Genomic DNA, 25494 nt, shown 5'->3' with positions numbered 1-25494 from the left:
CAGGCCTTTCCATAGCCGGCTTGGTAAAATGTTGATTGCTTTATTTTAACTCTATTTTTGTCTTACTTTATTAGTGACTTTTTGTTGTTAAAGCACTTTGTGACTGTGATTGTCTGTGAAAGGTGCTCTATAAATAAACTGTACTTACTTATAATAACAGAGAGTGAGACGCTCGGCTGGACTGGGCTGGCGATTTGATAGATCTATGCTGGCGATATAATATCCCTGACTGACTCGCATGTGTAATTTACGTTAAATGGTACAGACCAAGGCCTTAAACCTCAGAGTCTTGCATTACACAGATTTAACCACATGAACCCTGGTGTCCCTATTTGGGTCACATTTTCATTTTCTTTTTTTAGCAGATGAAAATAGCAGATCAACAGTCTTGTTAATCTGCTATTGTTGCTATTTGACATAAAACAAAGTCTAGTGGACAAAGTCACCTAGAGCTGGGGTTAACAAGAATCTATATCTAAGAAATCTATATCCATTTTTACAGCGTGGTTCTGCAAGAGGCTAGCCGTCTACGAGGGGATCTGTGTGCATGCCATGCATGTCTGAGTGTCTGGTCTGTCCGGAGCTAATATGGGAAACTGCTGGGCTAAGTCAGACAAACTCTTGGATGGATTACCTTTATTTTATGAATATTTCTTGTTGTTCTTTAATTTAGCTTTAAGTACTAGGAGTGGACGTTACAATGTAGTGATTTGTGCTAGGATCGATCTCGATCTCGGCAACCCAGACTCACAACCCGCTGTGCCAATAGAGCTGAGCTGTTGTGGTCGGGTCTTGTTCACGCTACACTGCCCTTGGCCACACTACACTACCTCCTCGGTTCGTTGGGGCGTGTCCTCGTGTTCACACTTCACGCTCCATGCACTCATGGCATATGAGAATGGCAACTGGTGTTATAAAAGACTGATACATAATACTTACATGATGTACACAAACATAACAAATTAAACTGATATTAATATAAACGGGAAACAACATACAACATGCATGAGAACAGCACAGAACACAAGTACAAGATGAGAAAGTTTTAAAAAGAGCTGAGTTAGTTTATCTAAATGTTTTATTTTGTTCCATCACTTGGCAATTTAGCATCACTTTGAATCAAAGTTCTTTCTTGTTTTTTTTGTTTGTTTTTTATAATCTGCACAAAGCTTTGAGGCTATAATTTTCAAGGACTTCTTCTGAGCACCCAGACATCCTTATTCCTTTGTTATTTGCTGTTTAAAATCAGTATTGCAAACTCATCCCCCATACACGGTACATTTTGCTGCAAGGCTAATTATAGCAATTCTATGCTATTTAGTCTCTGAACTAAACCAACAGCGCAGAAAAGAATAATCCTTCAAATCAGTACAGTAAACCTGGGATTCAGGCTAATAATGAGTCCGTTTCAGAGACAGTTGGGGTTTGGTCTCATTCACAGTTTAATGTCTGATCTCATCAAACCACACCGTGACATGACGCAACCTTGAGGTCTGCAAGCACACTGATGTGGTCTGTTCAACGGTTGGACTCCTGGCCCCGCAGAGGTCTATGGGGCTTTCTCTGATCCAGAACCCTATGCCTGCAAAGTATCATTCTGTAACCTCAACTAATCGCAGCACAGGCATCGCTGTGAGGGTTTCTGGATGGGCTCCATATCAGAGCCTACAAAAAGACTGCAGCAGCATTCACTCTGCCCACAAGCAGCACCTGTGGTAGAGATATGGAAACCATGACTCATGTGTGGTTGTTTGTTTCTATAGATACCAGTGTTTATTCTTTTAAGCAGCTACTTCCTCCTACAGCCACTTAGACTGAAGTTAATATTGAATCGGTGAACGTTTCTGACCCCAGCCACAGTGGTCTATTACACAACGCTGCATTACTGAGCCGGATTGATTGATTGATTGAAATATTTATTAACAGTTTACAGTACATTTCAAGCACAACTCAATACAAAGACTGTTAACTTGAGTGGACGACCCAATAAAGCATTACACTTATTCACAAGAGGGTCCACCTTGTTCAATTCATCAAAACATTTAGAGACGTACAAATAGATAGGTAACTAGAAAAAGTGCCCTTCCGGGCACAGGTCTCCACCAGGAGGATAGGAGTGTGTGTGATGTTTGGCAAAATGTTTAGGAGGATTTTTTTTCCTTCATTTTGTTGAGGAAATGCAGAGCCAGATCACTCATAGCATCTCTGAGGATAGAATTCTGGATGAGCAGGACATGTGCAGCATTTTGTACAAAACGGGCCACTCCTGAAAACTTTGGAAGGCAATCTTAGCCAATCAGTGTACAATCTGAGAAATCCAACAGACTCGTCTTGATCACATGACTACAGAGATCATGTGTACCGATTTGAGGCATTTTGTTCCAAAAATGTGTTTTGCAAAAATCAACCTGTTGGTGGCGCTATAACAGGCCAATGTGAAAAGGGTGGGATATATTCCTCAGCCTAGTAGGAAAATGTGTGAAAGATTTCACGTAAATTGCATGCTGCGTTCATGATTTGAGGCTATTGTTCAAAACGGGGCAATCTTGCAAACTGTGAAAGCCAATTATAGCCAATTAGGATGGAATATGAAATATCAGACAGATCCGACTTGAGCACATGACCATAGAGATACTGTGTAACGATTTGTGAGATTTTTGGACAGAATCTGGAGGAGTAATATCAAAAAATGTGTTTTACAAAAGTCGGCCTCCTGGTGGCGCTATAAAAGGCAGATGCGGAAAATGCAGGTAAAAGGTTTGTCCTTGGCCTCTAGGGAGTGTGCATGCAACATTTCACGCAGATCGGTGCAGTTTTAGGTACAAAATGTGAAAAGCTGCCTCATGGTGGCGCTATAACAGGCCGTTCTGGAAAATGTGGGGCAGAGGTTCATCGTTGGCATCCAGGGAGTGTGTGTGCAAAGTTTGGCATCGCCCGGGTTAACGGTGCCGGAGATTAGCTGTTCACAGACGGACGGAAGGACGGAAGGAAGGAAGGACGGAAGGACGGACACACGGACGGAGTGCAAAACATACTCTCTCCCCATGCCTTCGGCCTGGTGGAGACAAAAAGGGAAAAGAAACACATACAGTGAGGGGAAAAAGGGGTGGGGGGGGGATTCAGATTTGCATGTCTTAATGACTGTTGGTAGGGCGTTCCACATTTCCGTGGCATAGGAGCGAAAATAATTTAGTCCCTTGTTTGTGCCGAATCTGGGTTGTACATGGTTTGTTGCACTCCCTCTGGTGTTGTGGGTGTGGACTTCGTTAACATCAAGGAAGTATTTAGACAGGTACATGGGTATCTTGGTGGTGTATCGAATCTTGTGGACCAGACCCATTGCAAGATGCTGTACTCTGTCGTCGACCCTAAGCTATTCCAGCCTGTCAAAGTGGGCAGGGGTGAGGTAGGTTCGGGGGGTGAGGCCAAGTAGGAGTCTGACCAGTTTGTTTTGGGAGGTCTGGAGCCTTGTTTTAAGGGCCTTTGAGGTGCTGTGGTACCAAGAGGTGCATGCATAGTCGAAGAAACCTTGTACGAGGGCTCCTGTTAGGGTCTTCAAGGTGTTTTTGTTGACCAGTGAGGAGATCCTGTAAAGGAATCTTGTTCTTTGATTTACTTTTTTGATTACGTTGGTGGCCATTTTATCACCGGAAAGATTATCCTCCAGGATGGAACCTATAGGTAGGTAATTTCATCTTTTCGTGTGATAATATTGTCACCCACTCTAACCAAGAAGCCATCTGCCTTGCTGAGATTACTATTTGATCCAAAGAGAATGGATTCAGTTTTTCCCAGGTGTAAGGATAGTTTGTTACAACATAGGATAGGATAGGATAGGATAGGATAGGATAACACTTTCAAATGGGGGGATTCAGGGTGTCACTGCAGCACAGAATAAGAAGAGTACAAAAAAGTTAAAAGTGCATAGTAGACAATAAATGTAGTACTCATGAGTTGGCAATAAATATAGTAAACCAATAAAACCATACCATAATACTGTACTAAACCATAATGCAGACACAAAAACCTGGCTACACACACGCACGCACGCACGCACGCGCGCACACACACACACACACACACACACACACACACACACACACACACACACACACACACACACACACACACACACACACACACACAATACAAACTGCACCCCAAGGAGTACTTTGCTGACTCCCAGACACATACATAAAATGTACTCAGTGGCAAGTAAACTTACCCTGGTTTGTTTTTCTGTTTGTTAAGCAGGCCACGATGGGGTGGGGGGGGGATGATATATTTCAGAAGCCTGCCTTCTTGTTCAATGAGTGGACTCCGATGAAGGATCACTTGGTACTGTCCGAATGTCCAAATGGAAAAAGGCCCTGCACAGCCATTAACCACTTAAGACTTGTACTTTGCCTATGATGGTGTCGCGTGAAAAGGGTGAACGTTTCTGGACCATTCACTCCTATGATCCCATGCAGGGGCGTCAGGTTGAAAGTTGTTAACACGGGTGGGAAAACAAACAAACTATTTAGACCCAAGCTCTTCATTATTATGACAAATGGGGCGAGCACCAGTACAGTAGCATGGTGCCAGACATGCTGACGACCTCCTCAGGGCGTCTGAAGCTCTGCACGCTGGTAAACACACGCTTGTTAAGGCTCTGGGTTCCAGTCATTTCCTGACTGTTGCCCGGGGATGAAGGGGAAGCAATGGATGCACGTGAGAGAGAGGTGTTACATCTGAGCACTGGACGCATGAAGTCAAAGAATCTCTGTGTGTTTCAGTCAGAAGGTGTGTGTGTGTGCGTGCGTGCGTGTGTGCGTGCGTGTGTGCGTGTGTGTGCGCGTGCGCGCGTGCGTGCGTGCGTTGTTAATAAAACCAGACTGCAGTGCCAGAGAGGTGGCTTTATGGCGTACCCGTTAACATGTCTCCAGAAGTTTCAGTCTCCTGAAGGGATCTAAAGCCGAGGCATGAACACATTTTAAGCGTCCTGTGTACAATAAAACATTGTTTCTGTGGCTAAAAGAATGTTTCTAGAGATTACACTGGAAGCCACACACATGCAGTGCATTTAGTTAGAAGCCCGAGGGAGCTACTGGGAGGATTTAGTGACTCCCACTCGCAGGTTTCTAGCAGGTCACTCCTTCTCTGCATGGGGCCGTCTGAGGAACGCTTAAAAGCATCTGAGGATCTACTGCTCCTCCCTCAGAGTCTCCTCATTCACACACACATACAGTAGGCATGCATACAAATGCAGACACAAAAGACGGTCAGTAGTAGCTAGCTGGCTGCTATTTAGGCTCGCTGTGAAAGCCTAGAGACAAACACACACTATACATTAGATACAAGAAACTACAAGTGGTCCGGATAGTCATCAGTTACTCTTAGAAGCCCTGCTGATCTGCTGGGATCAGTTGGAAGATCAAAATGGGATTGTGGACGTTGCTAATCGTGGCCTCGCAGCTGATCTTAAATCTGGGGGTACATGTGGACGCCCAGGCTTCAGGTGAGTGTGACTTAACGGGAGTTACTAGAGTTAACCTATGTATTGTTGAACGTTAATAGCATGTTTAGCATTAGTAAGTATTAAGTAATTAGCAATAATAAGCACATTAAATGACAAAGCCTCGTAAATGTTGGGATGGCCAAACTTAAGCCAGAAATGACTGTGAGAACTGACAGTTTAAAAGGCCCCTTTAACTTTAGCCCGCGTTAAATTTGATTAAAGCATTTTATCTGGCATATAAAATGGGATTTTATCCTCCACTTCCATTATCTGTCAAATAAAGACTTCATTGTTGTACCTTTGGGCATTCTAAAGGCGCCTCTGAGCTGCTGAATAATGGACCTAACAGACAGCTGTATTGGAATAAACCGCATCCCAACCCAAAGTCTACACAGGGAGACATGCCATGTGATACTCAAAGCAAAAATAATGTTTTGATAGACATGATATCCTGAAGTGGTCATGAAATTTAGAAGACATGGCTACTGAAGAATGTTATGTAATGGTTGGATACAGGTGTGTGTGTGTGTGTGTGTGTGTGTGTGTGTGTGTGTGTGTGTGTGTGTGTGTGTGTGTGTGTGTGTGTGTGTGTGTGTGTGTGTGTGTGTGTGTGTGTGTGTGTGTGTGTGTGTGTGTGTGTGTGTGGGGGGGGGGGGGCAGCACTCCTCAAACCAAAACCAGATCTCCTACTCCCAGCCAGGTGACATGAGCTCAGGGGGTTAAGCAGTCTGGCATGGATTTAAGCACACTCCAAACTATCTGCACACATGGGAGTAATCACTCTAATCAATGTCTCCAGCACTGAACTTGAGGGAAACACGCATGATGTATGCATGGCACACATGTTAAATTGCTCGTGCATGCACACATGTGCCTTGAAAATACAATGCACATTATTGTCTGCATATGTGCTGAATTTCCTTTTCTGCCATCAAAAGAATCACAACACTGTAATAAAAATTAAGTTATAATCATATTTCCTGAAGTCTCAGGCTTCATGTCTTAAGTCTACATACTTGCAATGGTGGGCAGTAACAAATACATGTATCTATAGTATATTTTATCTTGTATTTTTGGATAAACACAAATGTACTTTTGACCCCATTTCTAGGAAGGGAAAAGTACATTCAATTAAACACTTAAGCCACTTCAAATGTAGTAGAAATATCAGATCTAAAAGCTCACTGCGGTGTGACACACTGTGAGCTTTGTAGATCTGCTATTTTCAAAGATCTTTTTCCTAAATTTCCTAAGTGAAAATCTTTCACTGTTTGGGGAAAATGTCTAAATTGAATGCAGCAATGCATTGATATTAAAAAGAAAATATGCTTTGTACTTATTTGTTAAAGCAAGTACTACAATATTTGACTCAAGCACTTTGCTCGAGTACTTTGTCTATACCACTGCATACTTGTGAAAAGGGAAGAAATCAAGGTAATTACTCACTAACTACAAGAAGAGGCTTAGCTTTTATTTAAGGAAGAAATGTCTTAATGGGATTCAGTTCAAGTAATTGTATGTACCTCGTAGTCTGAGGTTAACTGGGGGGTGAAATGAGACCTTTTCCAAGGGGTCCCAGGGGTAGGAAAACTTGACCCTCACAATGGCCTCTGTCCAAAAGACAGATGATGATGACGTGTGTGTGTGTGTGTGTGTGTGTGTGTGTGTGTGTGTGTGTGTGTGTGTGTGTGTGTGTGTGTGTGTGTGTGTGTTTGTGTGTGTGTGTGTGTGTGTGTGTGTGTGTGTGTGTGTGTGTGTGTGTGTGTGTGTGTGTGTGTGTGTGTGTGTGTGTGTGTGTGTGCGCGTGCGCGTGTGCGCGCATAGTTTCTTAAAAAATACTGATGGCAACCTTTAAACTCAAGCAGACACAATTTATAGGCCAAGTCACGTTGAGTCAGGCAGAGATAATTGTTTGTATGCGTCACATCAAGTAAGATGGGTAGTGTTGAACGCTAGACTGGCATCACCAGACCACTGCAGAGTGAATGAAACATGAGCTTGCACATTTGTTCTGTTCCCAGGCTACTTGAAAAGCCTTTCACTAACCAGGACAGTCATGCTATTAAGGAAAGGTGAGGTCGAGCAAAGAAGATACAGCAAAAGAATGTCTCGTTTTGTGGTACAGTCGCATTTAACTTACAGTACATTGGCCTTTTAAAACGAGTCGTGTTGCTTCCTAATGTGCTGCATATCACTGGCTGGAATGAAGAGGGGCAGATGGGAAAGAAAGAAAGAAAGAAAGAAAGAAAGAAAGAAAGAAAGAAAGAAAGAAAGAAAGAAAGAAAGAAAGAGAAAGAAAGAAAGAAAGAAAGAAAGAAAGAAAGAGAAAGAAAGAGAAAGAAAGAGAAAGAAAGAGAAAGAGAAAGAGAAAGAGAAAGAAAGAAAGAAAGAGAAAGAAAGAAAGAGAGAAAGAAAGAGAAAGAAAGAGAAAGAAAGAAAGAAAGAGAAAGAAAAAGAAAGAAAGAAAGAAAGAGAAAGAAAGAGAAAGAAAAAGAAAGAAAGAGAAAGAAAAAGAAAGAAAGAAAGAAAGAAAGAAAGAAAGAAAGAGAAAGAAAGAAAGAAAGAAAGAAAGAGGCTCATGTGGGGATCAAGCTTTGCAGTCTTGGCTGAGAAAAGGCAATTTCTGGGAGCATTTGGGAACAATTTGGTGCCTCACGACAGCAGACCTTCGGACTGCTGCGAGGACACTTGTGTATTCAAGTTGTGTTCAGATGGTGGAGTAGAAATTCACTGCACATCCTCCTATGGCCAGCCCAGTTCCTGACTCACGTTATTAAAAGACAATTCTAACCAAGTCAAGAAGGTCTCTCTTGCATTTAATCCCTGACAATACAGTAAATTAATCTCCGTAAATGACAAAATGTCATCATAATGGCATTTCTAATAAAATTGTACATTTTGAACAATGCATTTACTGAGAGAAACTCTGCTAAGTCAAGCTTTGAAAAACCTAAAATGACCCAATACAACAGTGGTGAACAAAGTACGCAACCCCAGTACTTGAGTCAAAGTTTAGATACTCCTGGTCGTATATGTTAAAGTAGCCTACTAGAGAACTTTTAGAAATACTTAAGTATTCAAAAGTACAAATTACAAAGTACATTCACTTAAAAAGTTGCTTGTATTGAAAGTTTGACATTTTCCCCCAAAAAGCTAATATTTTCCGGAAATCTTCAGAAAATATCAATAATCGTGAAAATAGCTGAGCTACAAGCTCACAGCTTGTCACATCGCGACGCATTGAGAGCTTTTTTAGATTGTCTATTTTTGAGGGGCGCTATAGCCCCTCCTATATACAGGTTTAATGTTTATTTTTAGTTCAATGTTTGTTTTAAAAATGCCGTTGACAATGAATGGATCTCCAACTTCCATTGTTACTGACTCGGTGCACTACAGCCGGGCACCGGCTAGTAATATGAAATATGAATTGTAATGTGTAAGTAATAAAAGTAATATGAATTCATAATGTACTTTTTACCTTCCTAGAAATGTAGTGGAGTCAATAGTGTAATATTTAATTTGTCTTTGAAATGTACTGTAGTGTAGTGAAAGTCATTCTTACTTAAGTACAGTATACTCAAGTAAATGCACTATACTCTCCACCACTGCACTATAATAATAATCACAATTCTGTCTTGCCAAGGACAAGCTAATGTCTTTGAGGCAGACAAACAGAGTTTGGCTCAGACTCAGAAAGTAAGCTTGTGTTGACCGATTATAACTGTATTTCACTGGAGCAACAAGCGTTCCCACTCAATTACCATCATCTGTCTGTCTACTCAGCCTGTGTTTACTCTCAACTCCGTGATGTGAATATACATCGGGGCTGTCGGTCAGAAACCTCACATCTCCGTATCTTTTTTTAATAAATGAATGCCCAATGTTTCACTTCATCGTATGACAGTGTGTCATGCAAAATATATAAAATATCTAAATTAAGCTCACAATGAACATTTTAAAGTATTTGGAAAGTGACCTATAATAAGATAGAGATGCCAGATTCAATGTATTTTTGTCCTATAATAAGATAGAGATGCCAGATTCAATGTATTTTTGTCCTATAAGATAGAGATGCCAGATTCAATGTATTTTTGTCCTATAATAAGATAGAGATGCCAGATTCAATGTATTTTTGTCCTATAATAAGATAGAGATGCCAGATTCAATGTATTCTTCTCTATATTTCCTGAAAAGTAACCGTTTTGGACATACGAGGTGCAGCGACAACATTCCATTACTTAACATTGCAGCCGCAGAAAGTATTTTGCTTGTGACTAAAATAGTAACAACATTCATTCATTCCATTTCCTGAAAAGTAACAGTTTTTGGACATATAAGGTTTCCAACCGACATCATCATTCATCATCCATTACTTGCTTCAAAGATAATTATTTTTTGATACTTTTTGTTTGATAGGTTCTTGGTTTACCTGTGATCCTATAGTTTACTGAGGCACCACACTGTCTCTCTCTCTGCATTTGATGTATGTTTACCATCACTCTGGATAAGAGCGTGTGCTAAATGCCTAAATTGTAATCCCCCTGCTGTCTCTGCAGTGTATGATCTGCTCACATCCCCCGAGTGCCTGCCAGACCTCCTACAAGGGGGCCTGATTGAGCAGGGCGTGAACGAGGCGTTCATCCTGGCCACCTTCAAGCTGCAGCCCAAGACGGGCACCACGGTGTTCGGTCTGTACAACCCCCGGGACAACAGCAAGTACTTTGAGTTCACCGTGCTGGGGAAGCTCAACAGAGGTAGGAGGAGGACAAGGGGAGAGAAGCATGTAATCTGGTTAGCGATGTTCGCTGCTCGCAGTAAATATCCGCTACGCTTCTACCAAGGAGGAATTTGAGGATATAACTGTAATTCAGTGCATGGGTCTCAAATGTTTGAATTTCAAGGAGCCCCTCTGAGAGTGCACAAATGGAACCAAATGTACCAGGACCATTTGGTTCCATTTGTGCACTCTCAGAGTTAAAGACCCGTAAGGAACCCAGAGGGTCCCTGGACCCCACTTTGAGAATCACTTCTGTGGTTTTCAGAGGCCCCTTTTCCACCGGGGTTGAACCGGGTCTGTTCTTTTTTCCCTGCCTAATATTGAACCAGTTCAGAGTGTTTCCACTGAACATGAATTGGTTCAGAACACTAAAAGTTGGTTCGGAACTGGAACCAAAAAAAGGTCTGCCAGTTCCGTGAAAGCGCCAAGGTTCCAAGAATCTAGAACAGAACCAGTTCTAGAACCAAAGTTATTTTGGTGGAAAAGGGGACCAGAGTGTATGCCTCAGCATAGATCTCTGTTATTTCCTTCTCAGTAACACCGTTGCAGACCAATATTTCCTCCACTCACCTGTGCATTATTCAATATTCTTCTTCTCATTTAAATACACTTCCCTCCCCCCATCCCGTCTTCATCTTGTCACCTTTCCCTGAACTGTCACCTTCTCTGTGTCACCTCCACACCTTTCTCACCCCCCCCCCCACTCATCTTTGCTACATTCCATGTTAATTCAATTTAAAGGAACTGGCATGAGAAAGCACATGTTTCCAATCAAGTGTCAAATAAAAACAATACAAATTGGGATATTATATAGAATTAAAAGGGAATAAAGAATCACGAAAACAGAGCTGTGTCACATTGCAATTTGGGGGAGGGGGCGAACCATAAAAATGTCAATTTGCTGTTAGGAGTATTTATAAATGTAGGTGAGGGTAGCTTGACGACCATGCAGTCTTATGCAAAGGTTTAAATGTAAGTTAGATAGCATGTTATTTATACAGATGCCAGGTTAATTTGTTGACCTAATTTGGCGTCCTAGTTTTTGACATACTGTTAGACTGATGCTAGGTTCCTGGTTGTGATCCAATAGCTTCCTGAGGGACTAGGCTATCTCTATGCATTTGATATATGTGATTATCTTGCTTATCGTAAAGTCGCTCTGGATAAATGCCTATAAATTGTAAGTGTAAATTGTAATTGCAGCTTGGTATAAAGTCACCATTTGTCTTCCCATTTGTCTCTTTATATTAATCACTTCTTCCCATCCCTTCCCTCCCACCCCTGTCGTTCCACATAAGCTGTGTTGCGTTACTTGAGAACTGACAAGAGGATGAGCTCGGTGACGTTCAACAACCTGGCACTGGCAGACGGCCAGCGCCACCGGCTGCTGTTCCACCTGAAAGGCCTGCAGCAGCAGCCGGGAGCCGTGGAGCTGCACCTGGACTGCAGGCTGGTGGAGGCCGTCCGGGACCTGCCTGCCGTCTTCCAGGGTCTGCCGGCAGGCTACGGGCTGGTGGAGCTCAAAGCCATGCAGAAGAAGGAGCAGGTGACACATATATGTCCGGCGTGGCGGTTAATTGAAGAAATCGGTTTGATCGTTTTTAAAATAATTAATCGATAATTGAATACAATAATTGATATATCCCTATCTTGGGCCTGTGTTTGCAGATGTGCTATTTTCACTATTATTGCATGACACCATTGTGCAACAAAGTATTAAATAATGCTTAATTGGTTCATTGTAACGAAAGAATATAATCGATAGTTGAAGAACCTAAATCACAATCATTTAATGAGTTTACCAATGAGTTAATTGGTCACTTGCAAAGCAGCCCTGATAAAAGGGGTGGCTATGGAGATAGAGTGGACCGATCTTGGAATCGGAGGATTCCTGGGTTAATGTTTGGTTCCTCCTGGCTATACGTGTCGAAGTGTCCTCGAGAAGACACTGAACCCCTACCTGCTCCCCATGAGCAGGTTGGTGCCTTGCATGGTGCCTATAACCTTAACCCCCAGCGATATATACGTTTTGCCATTTAAAGTTGTCTAGTTTGTGCCACATCATTACTGTATATTGGGCTGTATATCATCTCTTCCATAGTGCTGTGACTCAACCTCAGCATGTTTCTTTTTATTCAAACAGGAAAGTTTAGAAGAGCTCAAACTGGTGGTTGGAGACTCATTTGAAAACATTGCAAGTTTACAAGACTGTCACCAACAAAGAGACTCTGTGCAAACTTTGGGTAAGATTCTCTCTCTGTAAATGACCATCTGTATGTGGCATAAGGTCAGGCTCAGGAAACAGCCTCGGTTAAATACAATGTCATAATCATTTCTCTAAGGTTATGTTCATACTGCACGCACGCACGCACGCACGCACACACATTTTAAACACATTCCAGGGTGATTTTAAATGCGACAAGATGAATGCGATAAAATGTGATTTCAAACGATGTGTTTCAGTCTTAATTGGACATTCAACACTGAAGACTGGTTTATATTTTCATGTACGACTGTGTTACCCATCAAAAATATATGCGTTGGGCTACGCAGGATACGCATTGTGAGCTTGTATATTTGTTATTTTTGATAAGTGACACATAAGTTAAGCATACTCATGCCTATGTCGTTATCACACAATGCAGATAAGTCAAAAGCCAAAGAGGAAACAAAATTGCACGTACACACTAACATGCTCCAATATATTTTAATGACAAAGTTTCGACCCTAGGCTCGTTAGGTCAAACGGATGAAGAGCTTATAGGCTCGAAATGTTGTCATTCAAATGTATTGGAGCATGTTGGTGTTCTGATCGTAAACCCAGCAGCACCCTGACAAGTGATGTGCATATTCTATCACCTTTCTCTAGGAGTCAACACGAAGCAGCTGTCTAACCAAATGCTGGAGTTAACCAAAGTGATAAATGAGTTGAAAGATGTCCTCATTCAACAGGTAACCACTACTAATGGCCCCAATGTGGGCACTTAACACTTGACTCTTAACCCTTTGAAGTCCTTGACACCCTGTCTGACACCATAAACATATTTTTTATTGCACCCCCTCCAGGTTAAAGAGACTTCCTTTCTCAGAAACACCATTTCAGAGTGCCAAGCCTGTGGTAAGATATTAACTGTGTTAGCCAGTGGTTAAAGGGATAGTTCAGATTTTTTGAACTTAAGTTGTATGAAATACTTGCCATTAATATAGTGGTTGCAACTGTATTAATTGATTGCCCGAGTCCCGTGGTGGGAGTTCTGCTCTGGTTTTGGTCAATATTAAGTAGTTCTGGTCATTTTTTGGGGGGCACTGGGGCCACGCAGTAAAAGTAAATTAATCCACAAAACGAACGTAATTTGTATTGTTGACCTATTTCTAAAATATTAGCGTGACTTTCGTTCAACTTTGACCCCTCTATCACATGGAACTATTTTTTGGGCGTAGTGATATGGACACAAAAAACATAGTTCTGGGTGATAGAGGGGTAAAAAAAAAGAACGAAAGTTGCACTAATATTTTAGAAATAGGTCAACAATACAAAATACGTTAGTTTTGTGGATTAATTTACTTTTACTGCGTGGCCCCCAGTGCCCCCCACAAAATGACCGGAACTACTTGATATTTCACCAAAACCAGAGCAGAACTCCCACCACGGGACTCGGGCAATCAATTAATACAGTTGCAACCACTATATTAATGGCAAGTATTTCATACAACTTAAGTTCAAAAAATCTGAACTATCCCTTTAAGGCTGCACTATGTAACTTCAATGTCCTATCGGTGATTTGAATCTTCCTGGTCCTACAGAAAGCCAGTTTGGGCAGAGGCTAAATTGTGTTTTGAGCTTCATACAATACCTCTTGATAATAATATATAAGTTATATACTTTATTTCTCAAAGGAAGAGCAAGTAGACCAACTATAAACACTTCAGTTGTGATATTGTGTTTTAATCTACTTGGTCAAAATAAAAATGTATTCACACAATGATCTAATACAGTAACAATGACAGTCTGTTGTACTAGGCCTGTGGTCTGGGAACGTTTTGTGCCCAAGGCTCACCAATGGGCAAGTCAAAGTCCCAAGGTACACCTTCATGCTGTAGGTGTACCTTGAGATGAGACAATTGTTGAACATTTGTAGGAAAAAAATAAATGATACATACAAAACATGATACATTTTCACATGACATCAGACATGCCCAGATGCCAGGTTGAAAGTGGTTAAAATATGTATTTTTGGGGTATAGAATTTGTCTCTGTGTTGAATGAGTTTGCACAATCGTAAATTAAAAGAGAATTCATATTAAGTAGTGAATTTGAGTCGTCCAAGGTTCAAATGGATTGTTTTCCGTGTTTCCTTTGAAGGACTTGGTGGCACGGAGGTGGAGAAACCAAAGTGTGCCCGGGGTGTCTGTTTCCGTGAAGATATGTGCATCGAGACAGAGGATGGTGTGGAGTGTGGACCCTGTCCTGATGGCTACACAGGAGATGGCTTCAGCTGTGATGATGTGGATGAGGTATATCTGCACACGTGTGTATACAGTATGCATGTGGGTATGCATGTGTGTGCGTGTGTGAATGCTTTTGTGGGTTTGTGTATCAATACAACTTAAGTCCTATTTTATACAGTACTTAAAAGGTATATTCAGTGATTTGACTTAATTCAAATATCACTTATTTTTTCTTTTTTTCTGGATAATCCTCCCTACTATAGAGTGTGCTGACCATATAAGGAGTTCCTCCCTGTCCCCAGTGAGCCCCTGGGGTCAAAAAACCCTAGTTTCAGTTTTGGTGGTGGGTGGCAAAACCTTCATCCAATCAGGATGAGTGGGGCCTTCCTCCAATCATGATCGAGTGGGGGCGGGCCTTGGTGCACATGCTGTTGGCCTGTTGCACTTCAACCCACTGTAGAGCGTGCATGTGCACATTTTGTTACCGGGGCGGACTGGGTGGTTTTCCAAATCACCCAAATCACTGAATGCTCCTTTAAGCTATTTTAAAATAAATAATTACAAGCTCTCAATGTGTCGCCATGTAACACATCGTGAGCTTGTAGCTGGATGAAAATGGTTACACGCCAGCAAATATGAATTCACGAGTGCTGTAGAGATGTTTTTAACTTTTCTAACGTGTCCTCTCTGCAGTGTCAGTTTGACCCCTGCTTCCCTGGCGTGACGTGTGTGAACCTGACCCCAGGGTACCGCTGTGAAGCCTGCCCACTGGGCTACACTGGTTTAGAAATTGAGGGGGTGGGAGTTTTGTTTGCTCAGACCAACAAACAGGTGAGTCTATACACTCTTAACCCATTTTGACCTGAGATCAGATTCTAAAAATGTCTTCTACATCCTGACAGTTTTCTGAAAAAGCTATGTTTCTATGTCAGTGGTTCTTCGATTTTTCAAAAATAGCAGACCTACAAGCTCGTAGCGCGCCACTCGGTACCACGCTATGAGCTTGTAGATCTGCTATTTTTCAATAGCTAAAGCATAACATGCTAACACCAAAAGGGGTTCCCGCCCAAAATGGGTTGGGGCCGTCAGGAATGATAACTATGAAGATAACTACCATAAAATGATTATGCTGAGAGCGTCCACACTTATGAACAATAACGTTCTGTAAACATGTTGAATTGTGATATCATGTTGACCTTGAAGCCCTGTAAATTTGGTCGCATTTTGATAGGCTGTCAGTGTGTTTCTGACATTCATCAAATCACTGATCCCAAAAACAAATGTATAGTTAATTTATAGTTATTGTTATATTGATCATTCTTGGGGTGGATGGCCCTTTATAATGTAGTTCCAAAGTGGGGGTGGTAACAAATAATACAGATGAAAACTATAATAAGTATGTTGTGCTGCCGTTCTGTCTTCATTTAGGTATGTGATGACGTTGATGAATGCAAAGGACCCAACAATGGAGGCTGTACAGCGAACTCTCTTTGCCACAACTCAATGGTGAGACAAATAAATCGCCCGCGTGGATCAAAATGGCTCAATACTTACTATAACTATATATTATTTATATGCGTATCTATAACTCTCTATAATGGTGTGTATTTTCTCTCATCCCTGTAGGGTTCGTACCAATGTGGTACGTGTAAGACGGGCTTCACGGGAGACCAGCAGAAGGGTTGTAAGCCACAGATCAGCTGTGGCAACAGTTTGACCAACCCCTGTGACGTCAACGCACAGTGTACCATGGAGAGAGATGGATCCATATCATGTCAGGTAGGCACACACACACACACACACACACACACACACACACACACACACACACACACACACACACACACACACACACACACACACACACACACACACACACACACACACACACACACACACACACACACACACACACACACACACACACACACACACCCCTGAGACGTTTCTTGTATGTTTTGTTGACAGTGTGGGATCGGCTGGGCTGGTAACGGCTACATGTGCGGGAAGGACACTGACATCGATGGGTACCCCGATGACAGACTCAAATGCAAAGATGCCAGCTGTAAAAAGGTACCCTTCTTAAGTGTTCATTTAACTCTGCGAGTGTACAAATGGTCGAACACTCCGAGTACAAATGTTACAGGTCATTACAAATGTATAAATTGTTACTGTGCCAGATGAATAATAATCGACCACTCTTGTACTTTCAAGGGAGCAGAGTGGGTCTGTTTAGCTGTATTGATGAACTAATGTTGACACATTTCTGTTGACAGGATAACTGTATGTATGTCCCCAACTCTGGCCAAGAGGATGCAGACAAGGACGGCTTGGGAGACACCTGTGACGATGACGCAGATGGTGACGGCATTCCAAATGAGCAGGTTGGTTAACAAGTGTACACATGGCATGACATGGATCGATTATTTTATTACATTATTGATATATTTTTTTGAATCGGTTAATTGGATTAACTGTTGCACCCCCATTCTGCTCACCTTGTGGGTCACAGGACAACTGTTGGCTGAGGCCCAACATAGACCAGAGGAACAGTGACAAGGACGGCCACGGTGACGCCTGTGACAACTGTCTCAGGGTGGAGAACCCTGACCAGAGGGACACCGACAGTGACGGCAAAGGGGACGCGTGCGACGATGACATGGATGGTGACGGTACGGAGACAGGGACCTAACACGACTGGCACTCATCCATGAGGTGTAGTGCTACTTTTAGAAGTGGGGGAGCGCAATTATACCGTTTTTCCCCCTCTACAGTCTACACACCAAAGCCCCTCCCCCAGAATCTGGATGCTGGGGTTCAAGTGGTTAATCAATTGACCAAAGACAAAATCCTATTTTTAGAAGTAGTCGAGCGTAAACTCCCTCCACTCCTCCCCCACTGTCACAGTGTCACTCATCTTCAAAATGTGACAAGAGATGTCATGTACACGCGTTGCTATGATGACTTATTTATTAAGCCCGATTTATAGTTTAGTCATACGGCAGTTTCTCAAACTGAAAATAGCCGATGTACAAGCTCACACTTTGTCGCATCACGGCACGTTGTGAGCATAAGGATCGGCTATCTTCCACGCATGATCGCGCGTCACTTCAGGGTATAAATTAAGCACGATTCTGCCCTTTCACTCCCATTTCCAATTCTGTTCTAACATTATACTGCACAGATTATCACTGACCTTTGAAGTAAAGTGGATTTCATTCAAGCTTTTGAGGCTTGTGTAAAAAAAAGTTACACCATTACAATTATGGTTTTGATATTTGACCAAATTGCCTTAGAGAACTGAATTACAAACAGCAGTCACATGATAGACCAAAACAGATGTTTTTTACAGCAGTTTCACTATAATCAGGTATTTTATTGGTGGTGTTCTGTACAGACAGCTGCTGCTCGACCTTTATACAACTACAGTTCTGCTCTATCAATCTGCTGCTGTCTCCATGTGATTCATGAGGAAGAACAGCTCAACTGACATCCACATAAGTGCAACATTGCCCCCTAGTGATGAAAACCATGACCTTACTGTCAGTTTAACTCAATGTTGAAATATTGACATCAGTTTAGTATTTGTGTTCATGAACCATGCATTAATTAGAATAGAAAATAAATGAGCTTACAGTAATTGTAGAAGTCAAGGAAGTTACTGAATTAACAATGTATACTATATTGACAACAAAAACAATTGAGATTTTGAGACTTATTCTCATTAAGAATTGTCTGCAAAATAAGTTTTCTGATGGATCTCAGTAATACAACTATCTAAATTAATAAAATATTGTACAATATCTCAATGCTACTTTAATTGTTGTTATATTGTAGGCAGGCCACACACACGCACGCACGCATGCACGCACGCACGCATGCACGCACGCATGCACGCACGCGCGTCCACATCTTTTATCAGCATCTTTTAAAGCAAATTTGCTTAGAGCTTAGTATGCATACATAAAACATGTACAGTACACAGAAACAATACCAATTGTATTTTGCCGACTGCTCACCAGGTCTGAAGAACTTTCTGGACAACTGTCAGCGTGTCAAGAACAGGGACCAGTTGGACCGGGATGGAGATGGAGTGGGTGATGCCTGCGACAGCTGCCCTGATATCCCCAACCCAAACCAGGTCAGAACCAACACCACACAGTCCTCGGTACAAATGACACCAAACGGGCATTTGGTGGCCGGATGAAAGTGGTTACACAGGCATATTAAATATATTGAAGAAAAAAAACGATTAAAAAAAAACAACATTTCTATTTTTCATTCCAAGTGCATTTGTCTTATACTGTACATAATGTAACACAAACTCTACTATTCCGAAGCCCCCTCAGGTACATATGTAAACTATTTTCAGCAATGGTATAATAATTGATTTGGTGGGTAGATCTTGGCGAGCTGGTCATTTTGAAAGTAGCTCTCAAGTCAAAAAGTGTGGGCACCCCTGCTATAGCCTATAGGCTCATAGTTTACCTGGTATTGTTTAGTTACAATGTAGGCCTACAGATAATGTTTTGATAGTATATTTTTTGTTTAGACTGATGCTTATTGCTTATTGTAAGTCACTCTGGAAAAGAGAATCTGCTAAATATCTAAATTGTAAATTGTACTGTGTACCAGATCACATCCACACTTCATTACAGTAGATACAGTAAAAACTCATACGATCATATGATGGAGACACTGAGCTGCTATTATGGTACTGGGATTCCAATGAGAGAAGAGTTTAGTGAGTTAAGTACAATTTACAATTTACAATTTAGGCATTTAGCAGACGCTCTTAATCCAGAGCGACTTACATTAAGCAATAACAAAAAGCATGGCATACATCACATGTATAAAAAGTAGTTATCATGAATCATGCGTAAACTAAGAACGTAACAGTGGAGTATCTATGTAAACTATACATACTATATAATATATTATACATGTGTACTATAAGTACTGGCTCCATCTGTAGCTCCAAGTGAATTTAACACGGAAGTGCCATTCTGATCCGCTTCTGATCTGGAATGATTGATTGATTGTCAAATTCAGGATTTCAGAGAAACAGATTTAGTTTCACAGCCCATTTTAATTGTATACAGACATCTGTAGTACATGTACATTTTTGATACGCTCGGAAACATTTGGCAGAGGAGGACACAGGTGGGGCTGGTACCTGCTTTGTTCAATATCTGCTCTCTTTTCAGTCTGACATTGACAACGACCTGGTGGGAGATTCCTGTGACACCAACCAAGACAGGTAACATGCTGACCTCTGACCTCACCATGATAACAATTTCCGAGCTCTCCACCGGGGCCGTGAGCGACCCCGGCGGGGCCCGACCGCGGACCTCACTGGGCGGTGTGATGTACTTCCATGCAGTATCTTTACAGCATGGCTCCTTTACAGCATGGTTAAGCCACCTAGGGCAGGGCTGCCCAAAAGGTAGATCGTGATCTACATGGCATGGTCCTAAAGATATATTTAATTAAAAAAAAGAAAAAACTTTTTTGCATCTGTTACTTGAATTAAGGTGACTTGAGTGATTGACATCTAAAAGGGCCTGTCAGCTCAAACCCACAAATGTTTTTGGTGGGTAGATCTCAAGTGTGGGCACCCCTGACCTAGGGGGGTGTGCGTGCGTGCGTGCGTGCGTGCGTGCGTGCGTGCGTGCGTGCGTGCGTGCGTGCGTGCGTGCGTGCGTGCGTGTGTATCTCTCAAACCACTAGTTGCAAATATGTTGTGCACGCTGCCAGTAGGCATATTAGGAAGTAAAACATGTATACATTTGGGATTATTTAACATTAAAAAAATTAAATTCCTACTGGAATTCAAAGGAGATACAAATAATAATTCTCAAACTTTTTTAACCAAATACTTTCATAATTATTTTTAAAATAGCTGACCTACAAGCTCACAACAGTACACGTTGCAGCGTGACACATTGTGAGCTTGTAGGTTGGCTATTCTTGGCATTTTTTCTAAGTTTAACTGTTAACTGTCAGCTCTTGTGATATTGTCATTGACTGACATGACCTGACTGTCATTCCTCTGCAGTGATGGTGACGGGCATCAGGACACCAAGGACAATTGTCCCCTGGTGATCAATAGCTCGCAACTAGACTCTGACAAGGATGGCATGGGTGATGAGTGTGATGATGACGATGACAACGACGGTATTCCTGACTTCCTACCGCCGGGACCAGACAACTGCAGACTGGTACCTAACCCTGACCAGATTGATGACAACAGTGAGTAACGTAAAAGAAAGGGGAACAAAGTGTTGTACACTTGGCTCAATGCAGGGTTATTCAACTAGATTAGGCACGGGGCCACAACAACTATAAACTGTAAAAAAACATAAAAGTTTAAATATGGAGATACAAGGTTTCTGCCCGCCAGCAGCAACAATATGTTATTTGGGTAGTTTGTTTGTATTGTAGTTAAGACAATTTGGATACAGGCCTTTTACTTACAACAGTATTTCTACATTTTACTTAATACGTACAAAAGAAAATGTGAGTACTTCTTCCATGGCTGTTGTTCTAACGGTGCTGTGTCCCTGCAGATGACGGGGTTGGAGATATCTGCGAGTCAGATTTTGACCAGGACAAGGTGATCGACAGGATTGACAACTGTCCTGAGAACGCTGAGGTCACGTTGACAGACTTCAGAGCCTATCAGACGGTGGTGCTGGACCCCGAGGGCGACGCCCAGATTGACCCCAACTGGGTGGTTCTCAACCAGGTCAGATCCACAAGACTCACTTGACTTAATTCACTCAAATGGTGACATACCGTTGACATTTAAACACACATACGGTATTCACGTTATATTCGCTTCCTTCATACCGGTGGCAATTGAAAACATATTTATTCGTCAAATAAATCAATATAATAATGTAATGTTTGATGCATATCAGGATTCACTTTTTTATCTCCTTGTCCAATTTTTATAAATGAAACCTAGAACCTGAAGATAACTTGTGTTTAACAGTGAAAACACTTGTTTCCTCTCGTAGGGAATGGAGATCGTTCAGACTATGAACAGTGACCCAGGACTTGCAGTTGGTAAGACCATCATCAACTTCAAGTTGAACTTAAATGTGATTGGGTGTAAAAGAGTGTGTGAAATCAAATGATGTGTTGTGCTGTACATTTTGTTTATACAGCTTTTGAACATAAAGGATGCTGAAGAGATGTTTGTATTGCTATAGGTTACACTGCTTTCAGTGGTGTGGACTTTGAAGGAACCTTCCACGTGAACACGGTGACTGATGACGACTACGCTGGCTTCATCTTCGGCTACCAGGACTCCTCCTCCTTCTACGTGGTGATGTGGAAGCAGACAGAGCAGACCTACTGGCAGGCCACGCCCTTCAGAGCTGTGGCTGAGCCTGGCATCCAGCTCAAGGTGAGAGAGTCTAAATAGCTAAAGTTGCAGATCTACAAGCTCACAATGTGAGGTGATCTGACACAGATCTTTGGACAATTTTTGGCTATTTTTGAAAATCAAAGCACTAACTACAGTATGTAACTTTCCTCTTCTACCCCGGATTTGAACCTGCATAATTTGTGTCATATCCTGTGTCTAGGTGAGACATGACCTTTGACACAATCTAAATGTCTCTATGGAAGAGCAGGGACACAAAATATAACCACCCCAATTGTATAAGTTATATTGTATTAACCTACTCTACCATACAGATTGGACAACATTTAAATGTATTCTTGAAAATGTGCATGGTGACACCAGGTTGAAAGTGGTTAATACACACCTCCTATACCAGTATCTCTTTTTTTCTCACTCCCCCTCACGTTGTGCAGGCTGTAAAGTCCAGGTCAGGTCCGGGTGAACACCTGAGGAACTCTCTGTGGCACACGGGAGACACCACCGACCAGGTGCGTCTTCTGTGGAAGGACCCCAGAAACGTGGGCTGGAAGGACAAGGTGTCCTACCGTTGGTACCTGCAGCACCGTCCACAGGTTGGATACATCAGGTGAGAGGATTAACATGTTAAAGTTCCCACAATTCGTCTTGATTCTTAATAACCTACAGTAGTTGTAGTCTCATTTAGCCTCACAAGCTCACAACGCGACGGCTTGTGAGCTTGTAGTTTAGCTATTTTTGGGGAGCGCTATCCCCTCCAATGAATGGCTTTTGAAGATTATGTCATATGGCAGCCTACATCATATGGCAGCCAAGTCGATGGGATTTTTAAAGTTTGTTTAATGTTTGTGTAATGTTTGTTTAGGGCCCTAAATGACAACGTAAGATGTCATATGGGCGATATCTTTTTACGAATGTTAGCCTGAGAATAGGGTTCAATGGTTATGGTTAAGAGGTGAGAATATCCCCAACAAATAAAATGTTGATGTGTTGTTTTGTTCAGGGCCCGGTTCTACGAGGGAACTGAGTTGGTAGCAGACTCAGGTGTGACCATCGACACCACCATGAGAGGAGGACGACTAGGCGTTTTCTGTTTCTCCCAGGAAAACATCATCTGGTCCAACTTAAAATACCGCTGCAACGGTAAGCTACGACATGTCTTTATGAAATGAGAGGGTGACACTTAATTGGTTAACCCATTTTGGACTGAGGCCGATTCTAAAAACGCCTTCTATTTTCTGAAATACTTAAAATATTTATATAGCAGAATATCTTTTTTGTAATTTTTGAATACTGTACATACTGTACAGAACCCCAAGAGGGGTTCCCGTCCAGAAGGGTTAGAACACCAAAAGGGGTTCCTGCCCAGAGATTTGCATGACTTAAAGTTCCCAGTCACCACGACTGATTTCAGTTATTTGGATTCCATGAAGTCCAACATGTCTCTCTTGGCTAACTCTTGGCTTTCTGTAAAGTAAGATACTTATTTGCGTGCCATTATCACTCTGACTGAAAATAGCCAGTCTTCTTACAACGTAGTGTTGTTGCATTGCCTTGCCTTGCAAGCTTTTGGATCGGCTCTTTTTGGCGTGCGATTAATGTGTTCATCACTTTAGTGTTGCTGCTGGTAAAGGTCAGGCTCATTTTAATCACGTTATATACTGCTAACTTGTACAAATGTGCCATTTATTATTTGATTTATAATTTATATTAATAATCTAAATCTCAAGATGTGCAAAATAACTGGTAAAGCCGTCAAATAAATATGGTGGAATAAAAAATACTACATTTGCCTGGCAAATGTAGTATTTTGCCTCTGAAATGTAGTAGGAGTAAAAGTATAAAGTATAAATAAATGGAGTAAAGTACCTCAAGATTATTCTTGTGTAGTACTACTTGAGCAAATGTACTTAGTTACTTTCCACTGCTGCTCCTGACCCCTGACCTCTGTGCTCCATAGATACCATCCCTGAGGACTTCCAGGAGTTCAGCACCCAGCATGGAGGCGACTCCCTCTAATCTGAGTGTGTGTGTGTGTGTGTGTGTGTGTGGGTGTGTGTGTGTGTGTGTGTGTGTTCATTTGAAGTCCCCCATGATATGACATTTGTGACATTTTGTGAGATCGTCTAACTTCAAATAGCCAAAAGAAATTAAATGGGACTGTTCCTCATTTTGTTGGGACCCCCTGGAACCCCCTCAATGACCCCTGGGGGTCATTGAGAACCAGTTTGAGAACCAGTGTTTTATATAGTGGACTGTACGTTTTCTCTGTGTATATTATGGCAGTTATGAGTAGTCCTACTACCTGGGGCGGCTGTGGCTCAGGAGGTAGAGCAGGTCGTCCAATGATCCATGGGTTGGTGGTTCGAATCCCGGCTCCTCCTGTCTACATGTCGAAGTGTCCTTGGGCAAGACACTGAACCCCAAATTGCTCCCGATGTGCTGGTTGGTACCTTGCATTGCTTCCACCGCCATCGGTGTATGAATGTGTGTGTGAATGGGTGAATGTAATGCACAATCTATGTAAAGCGCCTTGGATAAAGGCGCTATATAAATGCACCATTTACCATTTACCTGACTGACCTAAAATATGTTTGTTTTATAACCAACCTTTTCTCCATTGGAGATGTGATATAATACAACTGTTTAGAAATAAGGTAACTTATATTAAATATTGCATATTATGCATAAATAATGCATATATTTTTGAACATGGTTGACCCTGGAAATCACAAAATGTCCGTCTTACGGTTTTCATTATTCTGATCAAATTGTGCATAACTATCTACAGGTTCTGGTGAAAATAAAGGAGACACACCATTGTAAAGAGTCCCCTATGGGTGGAGTAGGCTACTGTAATGTCTTAATACACGCAAACACACATTTTCACACCCAGGTCGTACTGCGGCGCCACGTTTTATTTGAACTAGAACCTGTTTATTTAATGTCAGCAATTAAGCTTATTCTTTTCTATGAGTGATGGATAAAATGTATGTTGTTTACACGTCATGTCAAGTTGGACAGTTCTCCATATCCTGTTTGTCAGTTCAGAGAGGTCCCTATCATCCTTTTTACCCTGGCCCTATCTGTTTGTGACTACAGTATGTTTTCATCCCATCCCTGTCATGTCACCTTGTCCCATCCTGTTGTTCGTATTTCGGGGCCTGTCACTCTTAGTATATCTTTCTGTCGCCATACTGCTTACTGTCCTTTCCCCAGTTAGGCGTGCTATTACAGGACAACGTTTTAATTCTGTCTGCATGCAGCTGCTCCTTTATCAGCCATTCGAGATAGCGTGACCTTGTTCCTGAACGGAGACAGCAAAAGCACCTCACTATAGCCGTTAGTCAATAGGCAAAAGGTTTCAGATCCACAGGT

The 25494-nt window shown here is 41.9% G+C and overlaps 1 protein-coding gene across 1 annotated transcript; it reads left to right on the top strand.

Moving 5' to 3' along the window:
- Positions 1-5214: 5214 nt before the first annotated feature.
- On the top strand, positions 5215-24372 carry LOC306939999 (thrombospondin-4-B). Its single transcript, XM_079524868.1, has 22 exons — positions 5215-5500; positions 10057-10254; positions 11576-11823; positions 12421-12520; positions 13147-13229; positions 13344-13395; positions 14641-14792; positions 15420-15557; positions 16155-16232; positions 16353-16505; positions 16695-16799; positions 17003-17110; positions 17239-17398; positions 18749-18867; positions 19934-19986; positions 20785-20978; positions 21296-21474; positions 21749-21797; positions 21944-22140; positions 22554-22726; positions 23120-23259; positions 24077-24372. Exons 1-22 carry the CDS (start codon positions 5422-5424, stop codon positions 24133-24135), a joined length of 2817 nt encoding a protein of 938 aa, XP_079380994.1. The 5' UTR covers positions 5215-5421; the 3' UTR covers positions 24136-24372.
- The last annotated feature ends 1122 nt before the right edge of the window (positions 24373-25494 follow it).

Source organism: Electrona antarctica (genome assembly GCF_951216825.1).
Source record: "Electrona antarctica genome assembly, chromosome: 16".
Classification (NCBI taxonomy): Eukaryota; Metazoa; Chordata; class Actinopteri; order Myctophiformes; family Myctophidae; genus Electrona; species Electrona antarctica.
Note: the sequence above shows the minus strand (reverse complement) of the source record. Positions and strands in the feature narration are given on the sequence as shown.